This window comes from Asterias rubens, chromosome 20, assembly GCF_902459465.1.
Source record: "Asterias rubens chromosome 20, eAstRub1.3, whole genome shotgun sequence".
Classification (NCBI taxonomy): Eukaryota; Metazoa; Echinodermata; class Asteroidea; order Forcipulatida; family Asteriidae; genus Asterias; species Asterias rubens.
Genome location: NC_047081.1, coordinates 9,412,932 through 9,427,446, shown reverse-complemented (window position 1 = coordinate 9,427,446; position 14,515 = coordinate 9,412,932). Strand labels below are relative to the sequence as shown.

Below are 14,515 nucleotides of genomic sequence, written 5' to 3'. Positions count from 1 at the left end.
TGGCTCTCGACCTTTATCATCTGCCGCTCTCCTGGTGAATTGAAACAGGTTCCTCACATGAACGTGGTAAGTTCACTACAGCTGTATGAGTTATCTTCTCAGCAAACTGTATTAAAAAAGCTGAATGCTATAACACCATGTGAAAAAAAACCCTAACTTTTGTAAAGAGTGTTGGCTCTGAGAAGAACCGTTCCTATAGACTCCTTACTTTGGCTGCCATCGCTAAAGGCAATGGAAATGTGCGTGCGACTCTCGAACGACTCTCGACCAATGATAGCACTTCATTGACCTCAGTGAGAGGATTGTTTTGGGCTTGTGACGTCGTAATGCAAGGGGTCTATTGCCTTGATGTTTCTGCTTGAAATTTAACCATTAACCATAAACTAATTGATTGAAAGAAATGTTGATAACAAGAAATTCATTCAGAAATTCATATTAACTATAAATGCATGTCACTTATTCATTGTGTTTAATATCAATTATTAATCAGTACTTCAAGTCATAAAAACTGAGACGTTGAATGGGATAAATCAACCCATTAAATTGGTTCATGTTTTTTCCACATGAGAAAAAGATTCTTGCTTTCATTCCAGGAAATTACACAAAACTTTCTAGATTTGGCCATTTGTTTCATCACTTCATATCAGCTCCCTCTGGAGTAGGCCTATAGATGACCTGTGCTGCCAAATATGTAGCGCACCAAACAAAAAATGATAAACAGAAACATCTCTGCTCTCACAGGTACCCAAAAACCTGTGGGTGAAGAGAAACAATTACAGTTGAGTGTCTTGCTCAAGGACATAAATGCACTAAACCACTCGGCTTAGCTTGCCAATATTTAAATCATGCAAATAAAAAGATGATAACAAAAACCATCATGTATAAGAAGACTTTTTATAACTGTAGCTCTTTGAGAGAATGTTCTGAGTGTTAACCAACCTCTTAAAAATTGTTGACTAAATTTTCTGTTTAATGTTGTATAACATTTTACCTGCATGGCCACTAACTCACCAAATGTGTTTTTTATGTTATAACCAAAACTAACAGCAAGATACAGAAGACAAACTGAGATTACTGGTAAGTTGCAAGTATTTTAAAACATAACTTAACATTAACTTAATTGCATTTATAGAGCGTTTTAACATTGTTTCAGAGTTCTGTAGTAGGCCTACGGCACTCTTTCTTTTGTATTGTGTAATTTTACAATTATGGCTCAATTTAATTTTTGTCAGTCAGTGAATGCTTATTATCAAGGGATGGTCAGAATATTATCATTGCATGCAAATGCAGTAGTACAACTATATTGACACTTTAAGAGAGGGGATGGAAGCAGGGTATAATAAAAAAAATCTTTCTTTTTTTTCTTTCTTTTTCTTCTGTGATTTTGTTGTATTTATATTTTTTATTTATTCATTAATTACTATTTTTTTTTTTTTTTTTTTTTAATATTTTTATTAGCTTTACTTTTTGCATGGTGCTTTTCAAATGTCTATTACCAATCGTTCTTTTTCTTTTGCTAGCTTAACTTTTCCAGGCATTACTTTATGCTAAGCGCTACAATTTCTGTAACTTGATGCTAAGCTTAAAACCTTTGCTGATAAGTGTGTCATCATACGATGTTTTGTCTTGTTTTGCCCGATTCATTTGAACCACGCCCATTTGAATGATGGACCAATTCCAAGGCCCACACCCATAAATTACTCATACATGGTGTCATACTGAGCACCTGGGCTATTATTTCTCTAATAATCTCCACATATCTAAATATTTGATTAATTATTCACCTATAGGCAACGCCTGTAGGAATACCCATCCACGTTACACTACTTAAAGGAACTGCATGCCTTCAAATCTCTTACAAGCTCTTTTGTAATACAAGTAGGCATGTGATTTGTTTACTCTACTTAAAGGGGCTGCCTTCAAATCCTGTAAAATTCATTAAAAATGTAATATAAGTGTTCACAGTCGCTTACCTACGCAAAAGCTTTGCCCAAACCATGAGGCATCACTCTGTAGTCTGAGAATTTCAAATTTATGCGGTTAGTTTAGAAATTATTCAAATCATAACTCGCAAATGGCATAATTCCATTGGCTTTATCTCCAAACAAATAGGACACTTTATATCAAATTTTCAGGACTTTTTGTTTTCATACAATCACATCCCTGAAGCAAAGAGGTATTTAGTGATAAAACACATGTAAATGGTGTTAGGGCTAAGAACCTTAAATTTCCTGTGTGGATGAATTCACTTCACTGGCTAAGTTAATTAGTGTGCTTCATTAGCTCAAAAAAATTGGCCCAGCTCCTGCAGTTTGACACATCATCTCAGAGCTTATTAAAATTTAACAGTTTTTTGTGTGTGTTGGGTAAGATTAAGACATCCTTGTTCCTCCTGTCAGGGTGTTTGAGCGCGAGACCAGGCTTTCTGCTTGTTCTCATCCTTATACTGTGGCTGTGCGGAGATGTAGAACAAAGAGCTACTCCAGTAGCTTTTTCCCTCGTACTGCATCTCTTTGGAAATTTTGCCTGGTGCATGTTTCCCTTCATCCTATGATCTTCCATCTTTTAAGAGGAATGTCAATTCCTACCTTCAGCCCCACTGAGTTTCTGCATGTCTATGTTTTCTTCCTTGTAGCCCTTAACCTAGAGTGGCTTTTAACCTTGTTTTGGGCGACTTGCATAAACAAAAATATAAAAAAAGTGTTGGCCTCATCAGGGGAGGAAGTCTAGTGTCATGAGAAACCGATCATGTCGTAAATCCTGATTCATTATTGATGGAGGCTAACAAAGCTTAAAAGCTAAGTGGTTATATCAATTTTGTCGTGGGTGGGTTTATATGCATTCTGATGAGAATTGAAAAGAAGTGCAACCGTTGTCCAGTCTGTTCTGGGTTGGCCTGTTTTCTACCTATTGGCTTTCCTCCACTTGGCCTTGTTTTGTAAAGTACCTTGCGTTTACTCCAAGCAGTTTCATGTTGTCACGGAGCTCTGCCACGTCTAGCGCGGTCGGCAAATGGGTGTGGGTCCACCCACAATTAGGTCTCTTGACTCAGTTGGCGTCCTCCTTTCTCTCCACATGACCAAACCACCTCAGCCTGCGCCTCCTGAAGTACAGTGTAGGATCTGATCTTTGGGTGGTCAGGTTGGTGTAGAGCAATCCTTCCTCCCCTTCCACCTCTCGGACCCCGGTTCGAATCACGCCTGGGGCACTATGTGCGTTGGCTTTCAATCCCTGCCTGACTGCATGGGTTCTCCTTTGAATAGTTCTCTGGGGTTTTCCTCTCACATCTCATCATCTTTATCATTCGGCATATAGACTTGCGTCCGTGGCAACCTCGTTCTCAGGTTGTAATGGGGGCGCACTGGGAGTTGCCGCCATCACCTGGTGTCTTTCAATCGCTGCTCGTCTCAGTTCTTCTCTCAAACTAAAAAACTTCCTTCCTTGTCTTCTTTCCATTTGGTTCTTGCTTGGCTTGTACAGTTTTTCTTCTTCTGAGATGCCTTTTAATTAGCTTCACAACAAACCAGAACAAATGAAAATGCAATTTCAGGAATACACCTGTTAACTTTTCATATAACCCTGTTGCTTTTCTATCTCTCTTTTAGTCTGCACCCGGAATGACAATGATCCTAGTAATATTGTGAGCTTTAGTGTCCGGGAAGATGCACTACCAGGTATGAATTCAATTTGTTTTTAAAAAAAAATCTTGTAAAAATTAAAAATGTGTTGCCTCTGATTTGCGTGGGGTTTATTAATAGGTAATTTCTATTTTTTTTTTTTTTTACATTCTCGTACCTGCTGGTACCATTTTTTTTTTACAGGTTTCCTCAGGCTTGGGAGCTACAGTGACTTAGCTCACTCGTGCGACATCTATGGTTTAATTCATTAACCATAAATTTATAATTATAATAACAATTTCAGAGAGAGAGATTAAATCTTTTAAAGGCACTGGACTTGTTTGGTAATTGTCAAATGCCAGTATTCTCACTCGGTGTTTCCCAACATATGCAAAAAATAACAAACCTATGAAAATGTTGACTCAAGTGGTCATCAAAGTTGCAAGAGAACAATGAAGGAAAATAACGCCCTTATTGCACAAATTTGTGTCCCTTCAGATGCAAAACAACGTTACTTCCGAAGGAGCTGTTTGTAACTATGATTTATAGCCTTCTATCAACAGCTCTCTTTTGTTCGTTACCAAGAAATTTGTTACGCTTAAAGGCACTGTACACGTTTGGTAATTGTCAAAGACCAGTGTTCTCACTTGGTGTATCCCATCATAGGCATAAAATAACAAGCCTGTGCAAATTTGGGCTCAATTGGTCATCGAAGTTGCGAGAAAATTATGAAAGAAAAAACACCCTTGCTTGGACGAATTTGTGTGCTTTCAGGTAGGAATAAAAGACTTCTAGCTAGAAGTCTTTTATTATTTTAGTGAGAAATTACCTCTTTTTCAAAAACTACAATACTTCAGAGGGAGTCATTTCCCACGATGTTTTATACTATCAACAGCTCTCCAATGCTCATTACCAAGTCAGTTTTTAAGTTAATATTTGTTTTGAGTAATTACCAAACGTGTACCTTCCCTTTAAAACTATTTTGAGTAATTACCAATAGTGTCCAGTGCCTTTAGCAGTTGTTCATGTACTCTGTTTCTTTCTGCAGGAGACTTGATTGGATTCCTACCTATTATTGGGAACCCGATGGATCCCAATGCGACAATACACCTCTCTGTCATCGATAGCGCCCAGTCAAACATCGTGTTACTCAACACTTCAGAGAAAAGTCTTTTATTAGCTCAGCGAGTGAACCCAGATGTAAGTCAGTGTAAAATCAAATTGAAAGATTTGAATCAACTAACACTCCCTTATAATGGCTCAACACTGCATGCCGTCTTTTAAAGGCAGTGGACACTATTGGTAACTGTCAAAGACTAGCCTTCATAGTTGGTGTATCTCAACATATGAATAAAATAACAAACCTGTGAAAATTTGAGCTCAATCGGTCATCAAAGTTGCGAGATAATAATGAGAAAAAAAAATAACCCTTGTCACACGATTTGTGTGCGTTTATATGGTTGATTTCAAGACCTCAAGTTCTAAATCTGAGGTCTCGAAATCAAATTCGTGGAAAATTACTTCTTTCTCTACTTCAGAGGGGAGCCGTTTCTCTCAATGTTTTATACCATCAACCTCTCCCCATTACTCTTCACCAAGAAAGGTTTTATGCCAATAAGTATTTTGAGTAATTACCAATAGTGTCCACTGCCTTTTACCCTGAGTGCTGCTGATTCAGAATCCATCTTCAGGTGTAAAAAAATCTCAAAAATATAATTTTCTTTTTGGAGCCAAGACAATAATTTTGTAATTCTGTGGAAACCTAAGACTGAATTCCATGATTCCATTGTATAATTCTTGGCGGGATATTTGGTCGTGGCTAGTCAAATCAAAGTTAACAATGAGAAGTGATCTCCTCGATCCACTATGCAAAAGCAGTAGTCTTGGCCAATTTTCTACCTTCCGCCCAGGTAGTAGTCAATAAGCAGGGCAGTCACTTTCAGAACTTAAAGATCTACTCTGGCAGTAGAATGAATAGCAAAACAAGTTGTCAAAGAACAAATTTACACAGAAAAGTTATACACATGGTGTTACTGCAAACTGAGTCCCAATTGATACCTCACCATGCAATGCCTCTAAAACCACTTGCTTTAATAACCAAACGATATTTATTGGAAAGTCTGAAAAATCATATCAATATCAAAAGTTTGTTATGAAATCAAAACTATTCTGTATTGCAGTTTCCTGCCAGTTATTTGATCCTTTTCCACTTGTCACATTAACATGCAAATTGAATTTTCATTTTTCACTAAAATTAATTGGTTTCCCAAAAATTAATGTCTCAGATTTGTTTCCAATTTGAGACAGAGAGCCTCTTCCTCTCCCTAACATTCAAACTTTCCTGCCTGAGGCATTTTTTAAGAGTAATTGCTTTTATAATCAAAATGTATTAAATGATGTTAGAAGATGTGCATGGTGTGGACTCAAAATAAGAAGTGACTATAACCAATGAAGCTAGCAGGGCCCATTTTTATCAAGCTGTTAAACAGAAATGATGCTTGAAAAATTTCTTTGCTAAGCAAAAACTGAGGGGGGCACCACCAGTTTACACAATTGTTAGCTTTATGTAATTTTGGCTGCTATCCTGTTTCTGTTATGCAATATTATTTGGTGCTAAGCACGTTTGCACGTTTTTGTGCTGACAGGCTTTATGAAATTGGGCCCAGGTACACAGGCCTCAAATTTTCCACAATATGAATCGTCCTAATTTTCAAAGTAAAACACAATCACACTCTGATTATGAGCAGACTATGAAGGCAGTTGTCCATTGTCCTGCCACCAAACAGAACACACTTCCCGGTTTCCCACTTCATTGTCTGCATGATTGACTTTACACAATTGAAAATTCTTCACTCCATTGATCCAAATATCCTGGTAAAAACTGACATGTCACTAATTATCTGTGTCCGGCTACGGCTACGGCTAGAATTTTGAGTCATTGTACATTGAAGTATAGGATATTCTTGGCAATATCCTTAGCAATAGCCAAAGCTGCAGCCGTTGATTTGGAGTGGCATTAGTTCAAAAGACAATCTGTATCCTCTCTGCGGAAATTTTTAAAGGAACGCTCAGACCTAAAAGTTATTATGACATGTTAGCTTGAGTTACAAGCCTTGGTGAGCCCGGTAAAAAGAGCTTTGGTTTTTATTGTTTGTATTAAAGAAAATAAAACTAGGGGACCCTGGAGAGTAATTCATATGTCAAGGGTTTATATTGATCAACCAAATATAAAATAATGTGTTTACAACTATACTTTTAGTGTATCGCATCAACAATATATGACAATTTTGGTTTGTGGGAAGTAGGATTTGAAAACTTGATGGAAACAATAAAGAGAGGTTTCATGTCTCTTTATGAGCTGTGTTGGTTCTAAAAAGAACCAGTGGATTACCAACTCCTTAGTTTCGATCAGTATTATTCTCTGATCATCAAAAGGAGAATGACATGTATCTAATCAGTGTGATCGTCTTTGAGTAGTTAAAAGCACCGGGCTCGTTTGGTAGATGCTCGTTATACTAGCATAAAAACTTACTTGGTAACAAGCAACGGCAAGGAGCTGTTGATAGTATAAAACATTGTGAGAATTGGCAAACCTCTGACGAAACATATTTTTTGAGAAAGAAGTAATTTATCACTAAAATTCTTGAATCCGAGTAGTACTTCAAGCATCTGAAAATACACACACTTGTGCGACAAGGGTGTTTTTTTTGTCATTAAGTTCTTTTAACTTTGATGACCAGTTGATCAAATATTTTCACAAGTGAGAATACTAGTCTTCGACAATTACCGAAGGTGTCTAGTGTCTTTAAAACACTGGTTCTTCTGAGAACCATGACAGCTCATAAGAAGAAAAATAATTTCTTTTACAGTGTCTCAGCAAAACCTTACTAATAGCTTTTGTTTCGTCTTATCCATTGGTAAACTGAAGACGTCTGTAGACCAAACTTTGAGACATTTTGAGAAAGTTTTCTTACAATTTGTGAAGTGGCAGATCATCAAGTGGATACAATTTTCCATTTTAAGATTTCAAGTAAAATAAACCACATTTATTGTTTTTTCATCAGTTACCGGACAGACAGATCAGTCTGCAACTTCAAGTCAAGTGCGACCTTTTAAGACTGGGCGTAAGTCAAATATTTTTCTGTGTTCTTTTTTAATACACAATGTAGTGAAATAATCCTTAAAATAGGTAATGGCCGACTGTTTTAATCCAAGCGGGTTCTAACTTTTTAAAGTCTAAAGAGAAAGTCTCTGCCAGGGTCGAAACGTCAGGCCAATAAATGTTTTGCATTTATCCTCATGTCCGTTTTGGTTGGTAAGCAGTTTACAACAGCTTATTCTATTTTCACAAAAAATGTACTTCAATATCATTTATTTTATTTATGTTTTCTTCAAAGAAATTGACAACAAGTTTAAAGGATTTGGGTACTTTTTGTAACACAAAACACAATGTCCACAGATTTACATTAAACTTACACCATTTGAAGATAATGATAGTAGAACGCGCACCTTAAAATATTACTTACTGAGGTGCTGTAGTTTTTTAAATAATGAGTAAAACAATGTCATGAAAATACGTTTTTACATGCTAAAATAATTTTCGTCTCATGATCACTGAGACAAAAATTATTTTCATTACATTGTTTTACTCATTTCTCAAAAACTACAGCACCTCAGCAACTAATATTTTCAGGGCAGCTTTCTACAATCATCTTCCAACAGTGTAAGTTTAGTGTAAATCTGTTTTTTGTCCTACATAGACCCTTTAAAACTTACTGTTGGATTTTGAATAATAGTACCATACTCTGTTCATGTTTTCTACAAAAAATTGACTAACAAAATAATTAAAAACTGATAGTTTGATTTAAAATATTTAAGTTTTGAGAAACTCCAAAGTATTCTTAACGACCCGCATCTTTCATGATGACAAGCAAATGCATCACATGCCTCATGTGTGCTAAAATATCTCATGTAAAATTCACATTGAAACGTTTCTTCTGCCTCGTGGTACTCTCCATGATCACAGTTTATAACGTTGAGTTCACGGTCATTGGATGAGCACGCTCCAGCAAACGGCGGAAGCAGGATTCATTAACGATACTCGTCTCTCATGAAATAACAATGGGCTGTATTGATTACTTGATGTAATGTTAAGTGTCTCTTGGAGTAATGTGCACTCACTGTGGGTGGAAGTATAATATTACCAATGTTGTCTCCGTTGCAGTTGTTAAATCATTATTTGGCTTTGGGAGAATCTATGCACTATTCATCCCGTCTTTTAAATGAAGCTTCCTTTTTCCTGACCATTTTCTAAAGTGTTCAATGATAATAATAATATTAGTAATAATAAAGACTTATCGTTCAAGGCGCAGTAAAACCAAAAAGGCGCATTAAAACCAAAACACCAAAGTAAAACCAAAAAAAACAAAGCAAAAGAAAACAGACACAACAAATTTAGTCCTTGAAAACGAGTGACAAGTTTTGAGAAGAGATTCGATTTTTGTGGTTGGTTGTTTGTTTTGCCTTTTTGAAATTTTTACCTTTTGGAATTGATTTGGGGGTAGATTTTTAAAGTAGTCAGAAAGAAGTTGTATGAAGAAGGCATTTTAGTCTTCATATACTTTAGTCTTAATTCCATTTTGTTTTACCCTTGTACAAAATCAGAACAAAATTTGATTAAATTGCTTGAAAAGTCTTTTAAAGCCTAAGGGCCAAATGATCATGCCTGTTGAAGTTGCGCTGAAAGTCCCATTGGAAAGTTTATTTAGCGGCATTTATGCATAACCTAGTTTTAGCCTCTAAAAGGTCAAAATCCGTAGGCCTACTGTTGTCCTTCTCATTTTTGTTTCAATAATTAATGGAATAAATAGCTGGTGAATGGCTGTTTTTTTTTTTTTACACCTACACGTTATGTAAATTGTTTTGTTCTCATTTACAGCTAAGTTTCAGCTACGACATCAACGTTGAAATTATAAACATCAACGATAACTCACCCGAGTTTGTGAATTTACCGTATATAGCAAACATTTCAGAGGTAAGTAATGTTTACTTTTGCATAAATTATAATACGAGACATGTTTTTATTATTCTTAGAATACAAACTTTTGATAAATTGTGACAAAAATCGATGACTCGAACAAAAAAAATCGAACAACTGAAATGGGCATGAAGAGTAATCTGTAATTACTTCTTATTGCCAGGAGTAAATTCACGAGCAGAAGTTCTTTAGTGATCAATTAGGTACATATCTGTTAAAGGCACTGTACATGGTTGGTAATTGTCAAAGACCAGTGTTCTCACTTGGTGTATCCCATCATAAGGATACAATATAAAGCCTGTGAAAATTGGGGCTCAATTGGTCATCGAAGTTGCGAAAAAATTATGAAAGAAAAAACACCCTTGTTGGACGAATTTGTGTGCTTTCAGATAGGAATAAAAGACTTCTAGCTAGAAGTCTTTTATTATTTTAGTGAGAAATTACCTCTTTCTCAAAAACTACGTTACTTCAGAGGGAGTCGTTTCCCACAATGTTTTATACTATCAACAGCTCTCCAATGCTCTTTACCAAGTCAGTTTTTAAGTTAATATTTGTTTTGAGTAATTACCAAACGTGTACCTTCCCTTTAATAGTTATAAGTGAAATAAAGAAAAATATCATTTATGCACTGAGTGCTCTTTAAAATGTCATTAGACTTGAAAAAAAAAGAACAATTTGGCATAAATAATTTGGGGTGAAACAAGGAAAAATTGAACTTGAACTTGCGACCTCTTGTTGTCTGCTGCCCTCTACCCACTGAGCTATCTAGCGCTAATGTTGGCAGTCTTCCCATATTTGTTTCAGGTTGCCAGTCAGAAGCTATTCAACCAGTAACTACCAATAACCAGGGCCCAATTTCATAGAGCTGCTTAAGCACAAAATTTTGCTGCTTAAGCGCAAAAAAATCCTGGCTTAGTAAAATCAGATTACCGGCCAAGGCTCCACTCAATTGTTATGCTAAGTAAACAACAGCTAAATACCAGTCACAAGCAATGTATATGGCATGACATTTTTGCCAGTAACATGTGAAAAATAAGCGAGCTATTTTCATGCTTTAAAAGCAAATTTTTTGCTTAAGCAGCTCTATGAAATTGGCCATGGGATCACACCCAAGTATATGATACAACCTGGAAACCATCAGAGAGGGATTGCCTTGCTGTTTCTTTTTACTACAATTGTGTTTTTCTTTTTGTGACAGCTGACAGCAACGGATACAGTAATTTATAGTGGGATACAAGCAGTAGATCTGGATGGATCAAACAGCAACGGTCAAGTTATATACAGTGTGGAATTCAACCCTCAAGATCCGGTAAGAATCTTCCTACTTCTGAGGCAGAGTTTCGGATTGTCATTGATAACACCTTAAAGCCATTGGACCCTTTCGGTTCAGAAAAAAAAGAAAAAGTTCACAGATTTACAAATTACTTACAGGGTTTAAAGAAGGCAATGGTGAAAGACTTCTCTTGAAATATTATTCCATGAAATGCTTTACTTTTTGAGAAAACAGCAAAACAATATAAATTCTCGTTAACGAGAATTACGGATTTATTTTAAACACATGTCATGACACGGCGAAACGCGCGGAAACAAGGGTGGGTTTTTCCGTTGTTTTCTCCCGACTCTGATGACCGATTGAGCCTAAATTTTCACAGGTTTGTTATTTGATATAGAAGTTGTGGTACACAAAGGGTGGGTCTTGGACAACACTGTTTACCGAAAGGGTCCAATGGCTTTAAGGCCAATTTATAGTCGGCTGGCGATGGTCGCGCAATGGTCGCGCAATGGTCGGGCGATGTAAATCTTGACGCGCGATCAAAAAAAGACACAGTTTTTAGGCCTCAGCGATGACTCTAAACTGTGTTGCCCGTCAACATTTTCATCCAACTATTAACCGGCCTTTACAAGTTTTGGATGAGAACTGCATGAACAGTAGTAAAGTTTTAGATGAATGCCGCATAATTAGTGTAAAGTTTTTTAGATGAGCGCTGCATAAATAAGTTAGGAGTTTGGATGAGCAACGCATAAACAGTATAGTTATGGAAGAGCAATGCATAAACAGTGCATAAGTTAATTGTGTAAACTTTAGATGTGTGCTGCATAAAATTCTCTCTGCTGTTTTTACATGTTTTTGTTTTAATTATAATTACTAGGAAGCCAGCAACTATTTCACAATCAAGAATGGGGGCAGAGGAGAGGTGTGGCTCCAGAGGTCATTGGACTATGAAGCCAAGAGGATATGGGAAGTACTCATAGTTGCAAAGGTAAGGGAGTTCTAGATGTTGTCTTTCTCTTTATAATCTGCTTTAGGGAGTTTGTAAGTTGCTAAACATGAATGACAATACTTCATTGTTCATTCAATAGGAGACTTTCCAACGCTAGGCGGCAGCAGACATACCGGGTAAATTTCCATTGTTTACGTAGTTCTGAACATGCGCATAGTTCTGAGAACAATGGATTTACCCGGTAAGTCTGCTGCCCTCTATCGTCCCAGAAAGTCTCCCATTGATGTAGAGAATCCTTTTTTCGCAAATACACATCGCGCAAACGCTAACTGTTAAATGAGGTGCATACTGGTCTAGCTAGTGATCAAACTTATTTGCTAGCTAGATCAGCATGCAGCTCATTACATGCTTAATGCGCACACATACCGAGTATTTGCGATAAGGTCTATTTTAACAACGTTTAAGTGCAGGGGTTTTTCTTTAAAAACCAAAGGAGACTGCTGCAAGCCATTCGTGAGTTAGATTTGAGTAATGTTTGCTGAATGACAAGGTACCGCTTTAAATTTGAATTACTCGGACTACAGAGACAGTTTCTATGTCAAATGGTTTGTGACCAATCAAGTCATTTTACCAGATATTGTTCAAATCTAACTTACAAATGGCTTAGTCCTCGTGATTTTCTGCAATGACATTCCTGACTGTGATACAAATAATTGTACAGTAGATTTATCTGGGGTCTTTTTTATCTGGGGTTCTTTTTTACTTTAAGGATAATGGTGACGAGCAACAACAATCTAACACAACAGTGCTCACAGTGAATGTCCTGGACGGAGACGATATGCCGCCACAATTCCTGCCATGTAACTTCACCATTGGAGAACCATGCCCACCCATCACATACTCCGCTACCATCTTAGAAAAACAGGTAGACTTCAAATTAATAATAGTAATTTATTAAGTTGAGGAGATTGGGCGAGAAAGTGTGAATTCGTGGAGCAAGTCGACGTGAGAAATTTTACGGCAATTTTATCATTATCACTACATAATGTCAAGAATTGTAACAGCTGAAAAAGTATAGAGATGTGTTTTCTCTTTCTTTATTTCAAAAGTTGATAACTGAGAAAGATGTTATGTTTTCTTCCAACAATGTGTTGTGTACAAATTGTGCCAGCAGAAAAGTTTAGACTCTGTGGCTCTCAAAAAACGCGATCACAACACAGGTAAAATGGTCTACAATTGTAAGCAAAAAAAAGTAAGGAAAAAAACAGTGGAAAAAGTTTACAGATGTGTTTTCCCATTCTTTATTTCAAAATTGATAACTGAGAAAGATTTTATGTTGTCTTTCAACAATGTGTTGTGTACAAATTGTGCCAGCAGAAAAGTTTAGACTCTGTGGCTCTCAAAAAACGCGATCACAACACAGGTAAAATGGTCTACAATTGTAAGCAAAAAAAAGTAAGGAAAAAAAACAGTTGAAAAAGTTTACAGATGTGTTTTCCCATTCTTTATTTCAAAATTGATAACTGAGAAAGATTTTATGTTGTCTTTCAACAATGTGTTGTGTACAAATTGTGCCAGCAGAAAAGTTTAGACTCTGTGGCTCTCAAAAAACACGATCACAACACAGGTAAAATGGTCTACAATTGTAGGCAAAAAAAAGTAAGGAAAAAAAACAGTGGAAAAAGTTTACAGATGTGTTTTCCCATTCTTTATTTCAAAATTGATAACTGAGAAAGATTTTGTTTTCTTCCCAACAATTTGTTGGGTACAAATTGTGCCAGCAGAAAGTTCAGACTCGGGGCTCCTCTGCAAACACACAAGGTTTCTGGTAGAATGTTCTGCAGTTATTATGGTTGTTAGCATTGAACGATATTTTTAATTATGGAAAATCTTTCTCTCCGCAGACATTATCAGGGGCAATTACTTTTGAGCCGGGGCCAATCAGAGCAGTCGATCCAGACACTGATGTCACAATGAACCAGCCCATTACATACTCCATATCAACTGGTGAGCTTGTTAACAGATAATTACTGTAACATTTTGTTCAACTAAATTGGTTATTACTCCAAAAATTAATGACCATAAAATCTTACTTGGTGAAGAGCACTGCAGAGCTGTTGATATAATAAAGAGTCAACCCCCTTGGAAGTGTAATTGTAGTTTTAAAGAAAGCGGTTATTTTCCACCCAATCGGGGCATCTAAAAGCTGCACACATATATGCAACAAGGGTGTTTTTAATTTCATTATTATTTTTACAGTTTCGATGACCAATTGATTTCAGGATTTTTCTGGATTTTAGAAGAAAACATTTATTTCAGTTTTTTTTTTTCTTATTTTAGGATTTTTCTTGAGTTCAGGATTTTTCTTTATTTCAAGATTCATTTCATGATATTTGTAGATTTCGGGATTTTTTTTATTGATTTTATTGTTAAACTTCCTTTGTTTATTTTGCAGGGTACCCGCCAGAGTATGGGGAATACTTCAATATAAATGCGGCTACCGGTGATATGTTCCTTCTACAACCTGTCTATAGGGCTGACTTCAAAGAATTCACGCTGGAAGTAATGGTAGGAAAAAAAAAGGAAAACAAATCCAGAAATTTTGTGAAATACATACTCTTTCAACTTTTCAGGGTTCT

The 14,515-nt window shown here is 36.3% G+C and overlaps 1 protein-coding gene across 10 annotated transcripts in view; it reads left to right on the top strand.

Moving 5' to 3' along the window:
• LOC117303736 (protocadherin-15-like) overlaps positions 1-14,515 on the top strand; it is a 73,280-nt gene that overhangs the window by 24,347 nt on the left and 34,418 nt on the right. For all 10 annotated transcript variants that reach the window (XM_033788042.1, XM_033788039.1, XM_033788045.1 and 7 more), the window contains exons 3-13: positions 49-66; positions 1,048-1,077; positions 3,606-3,674; positions 4,666-4,817; positions 7,682-7,741; positions 9,556-9,651; positions 10,853-10,963; positions 11,805-11,915; positions 12,646-12,801; positions 13,781-13,883; positions 14,332-14,444. In XM_033788042.1, the coding sequence (XP_033643933.1) occupies positions 49-66; positions 1,048-1,077; positions 3,606-3,674; positions 4,666-4,817; positions 7,682-7,741; positions 9,556-9,651; positions 10,853-10,963; positions 11,805-11,915; positions 12,646-12,801; positions 13,781-13,883; positions 14,332-14,444 (1,019 nt within the window). The remainder of the gene's footprint in view (positions 1-48; positions 67-1,047; positions 1,078-3,605; positions 3,675-4,665; positions 4,818-7,681; positions 7,742-9,555; positions 9,652-10,852; positions 10,964-11,804; positions 11,916-12,645; positions 12,802-13,780; positions 13,884-14,331; positions 14,445-14,515) is intronic.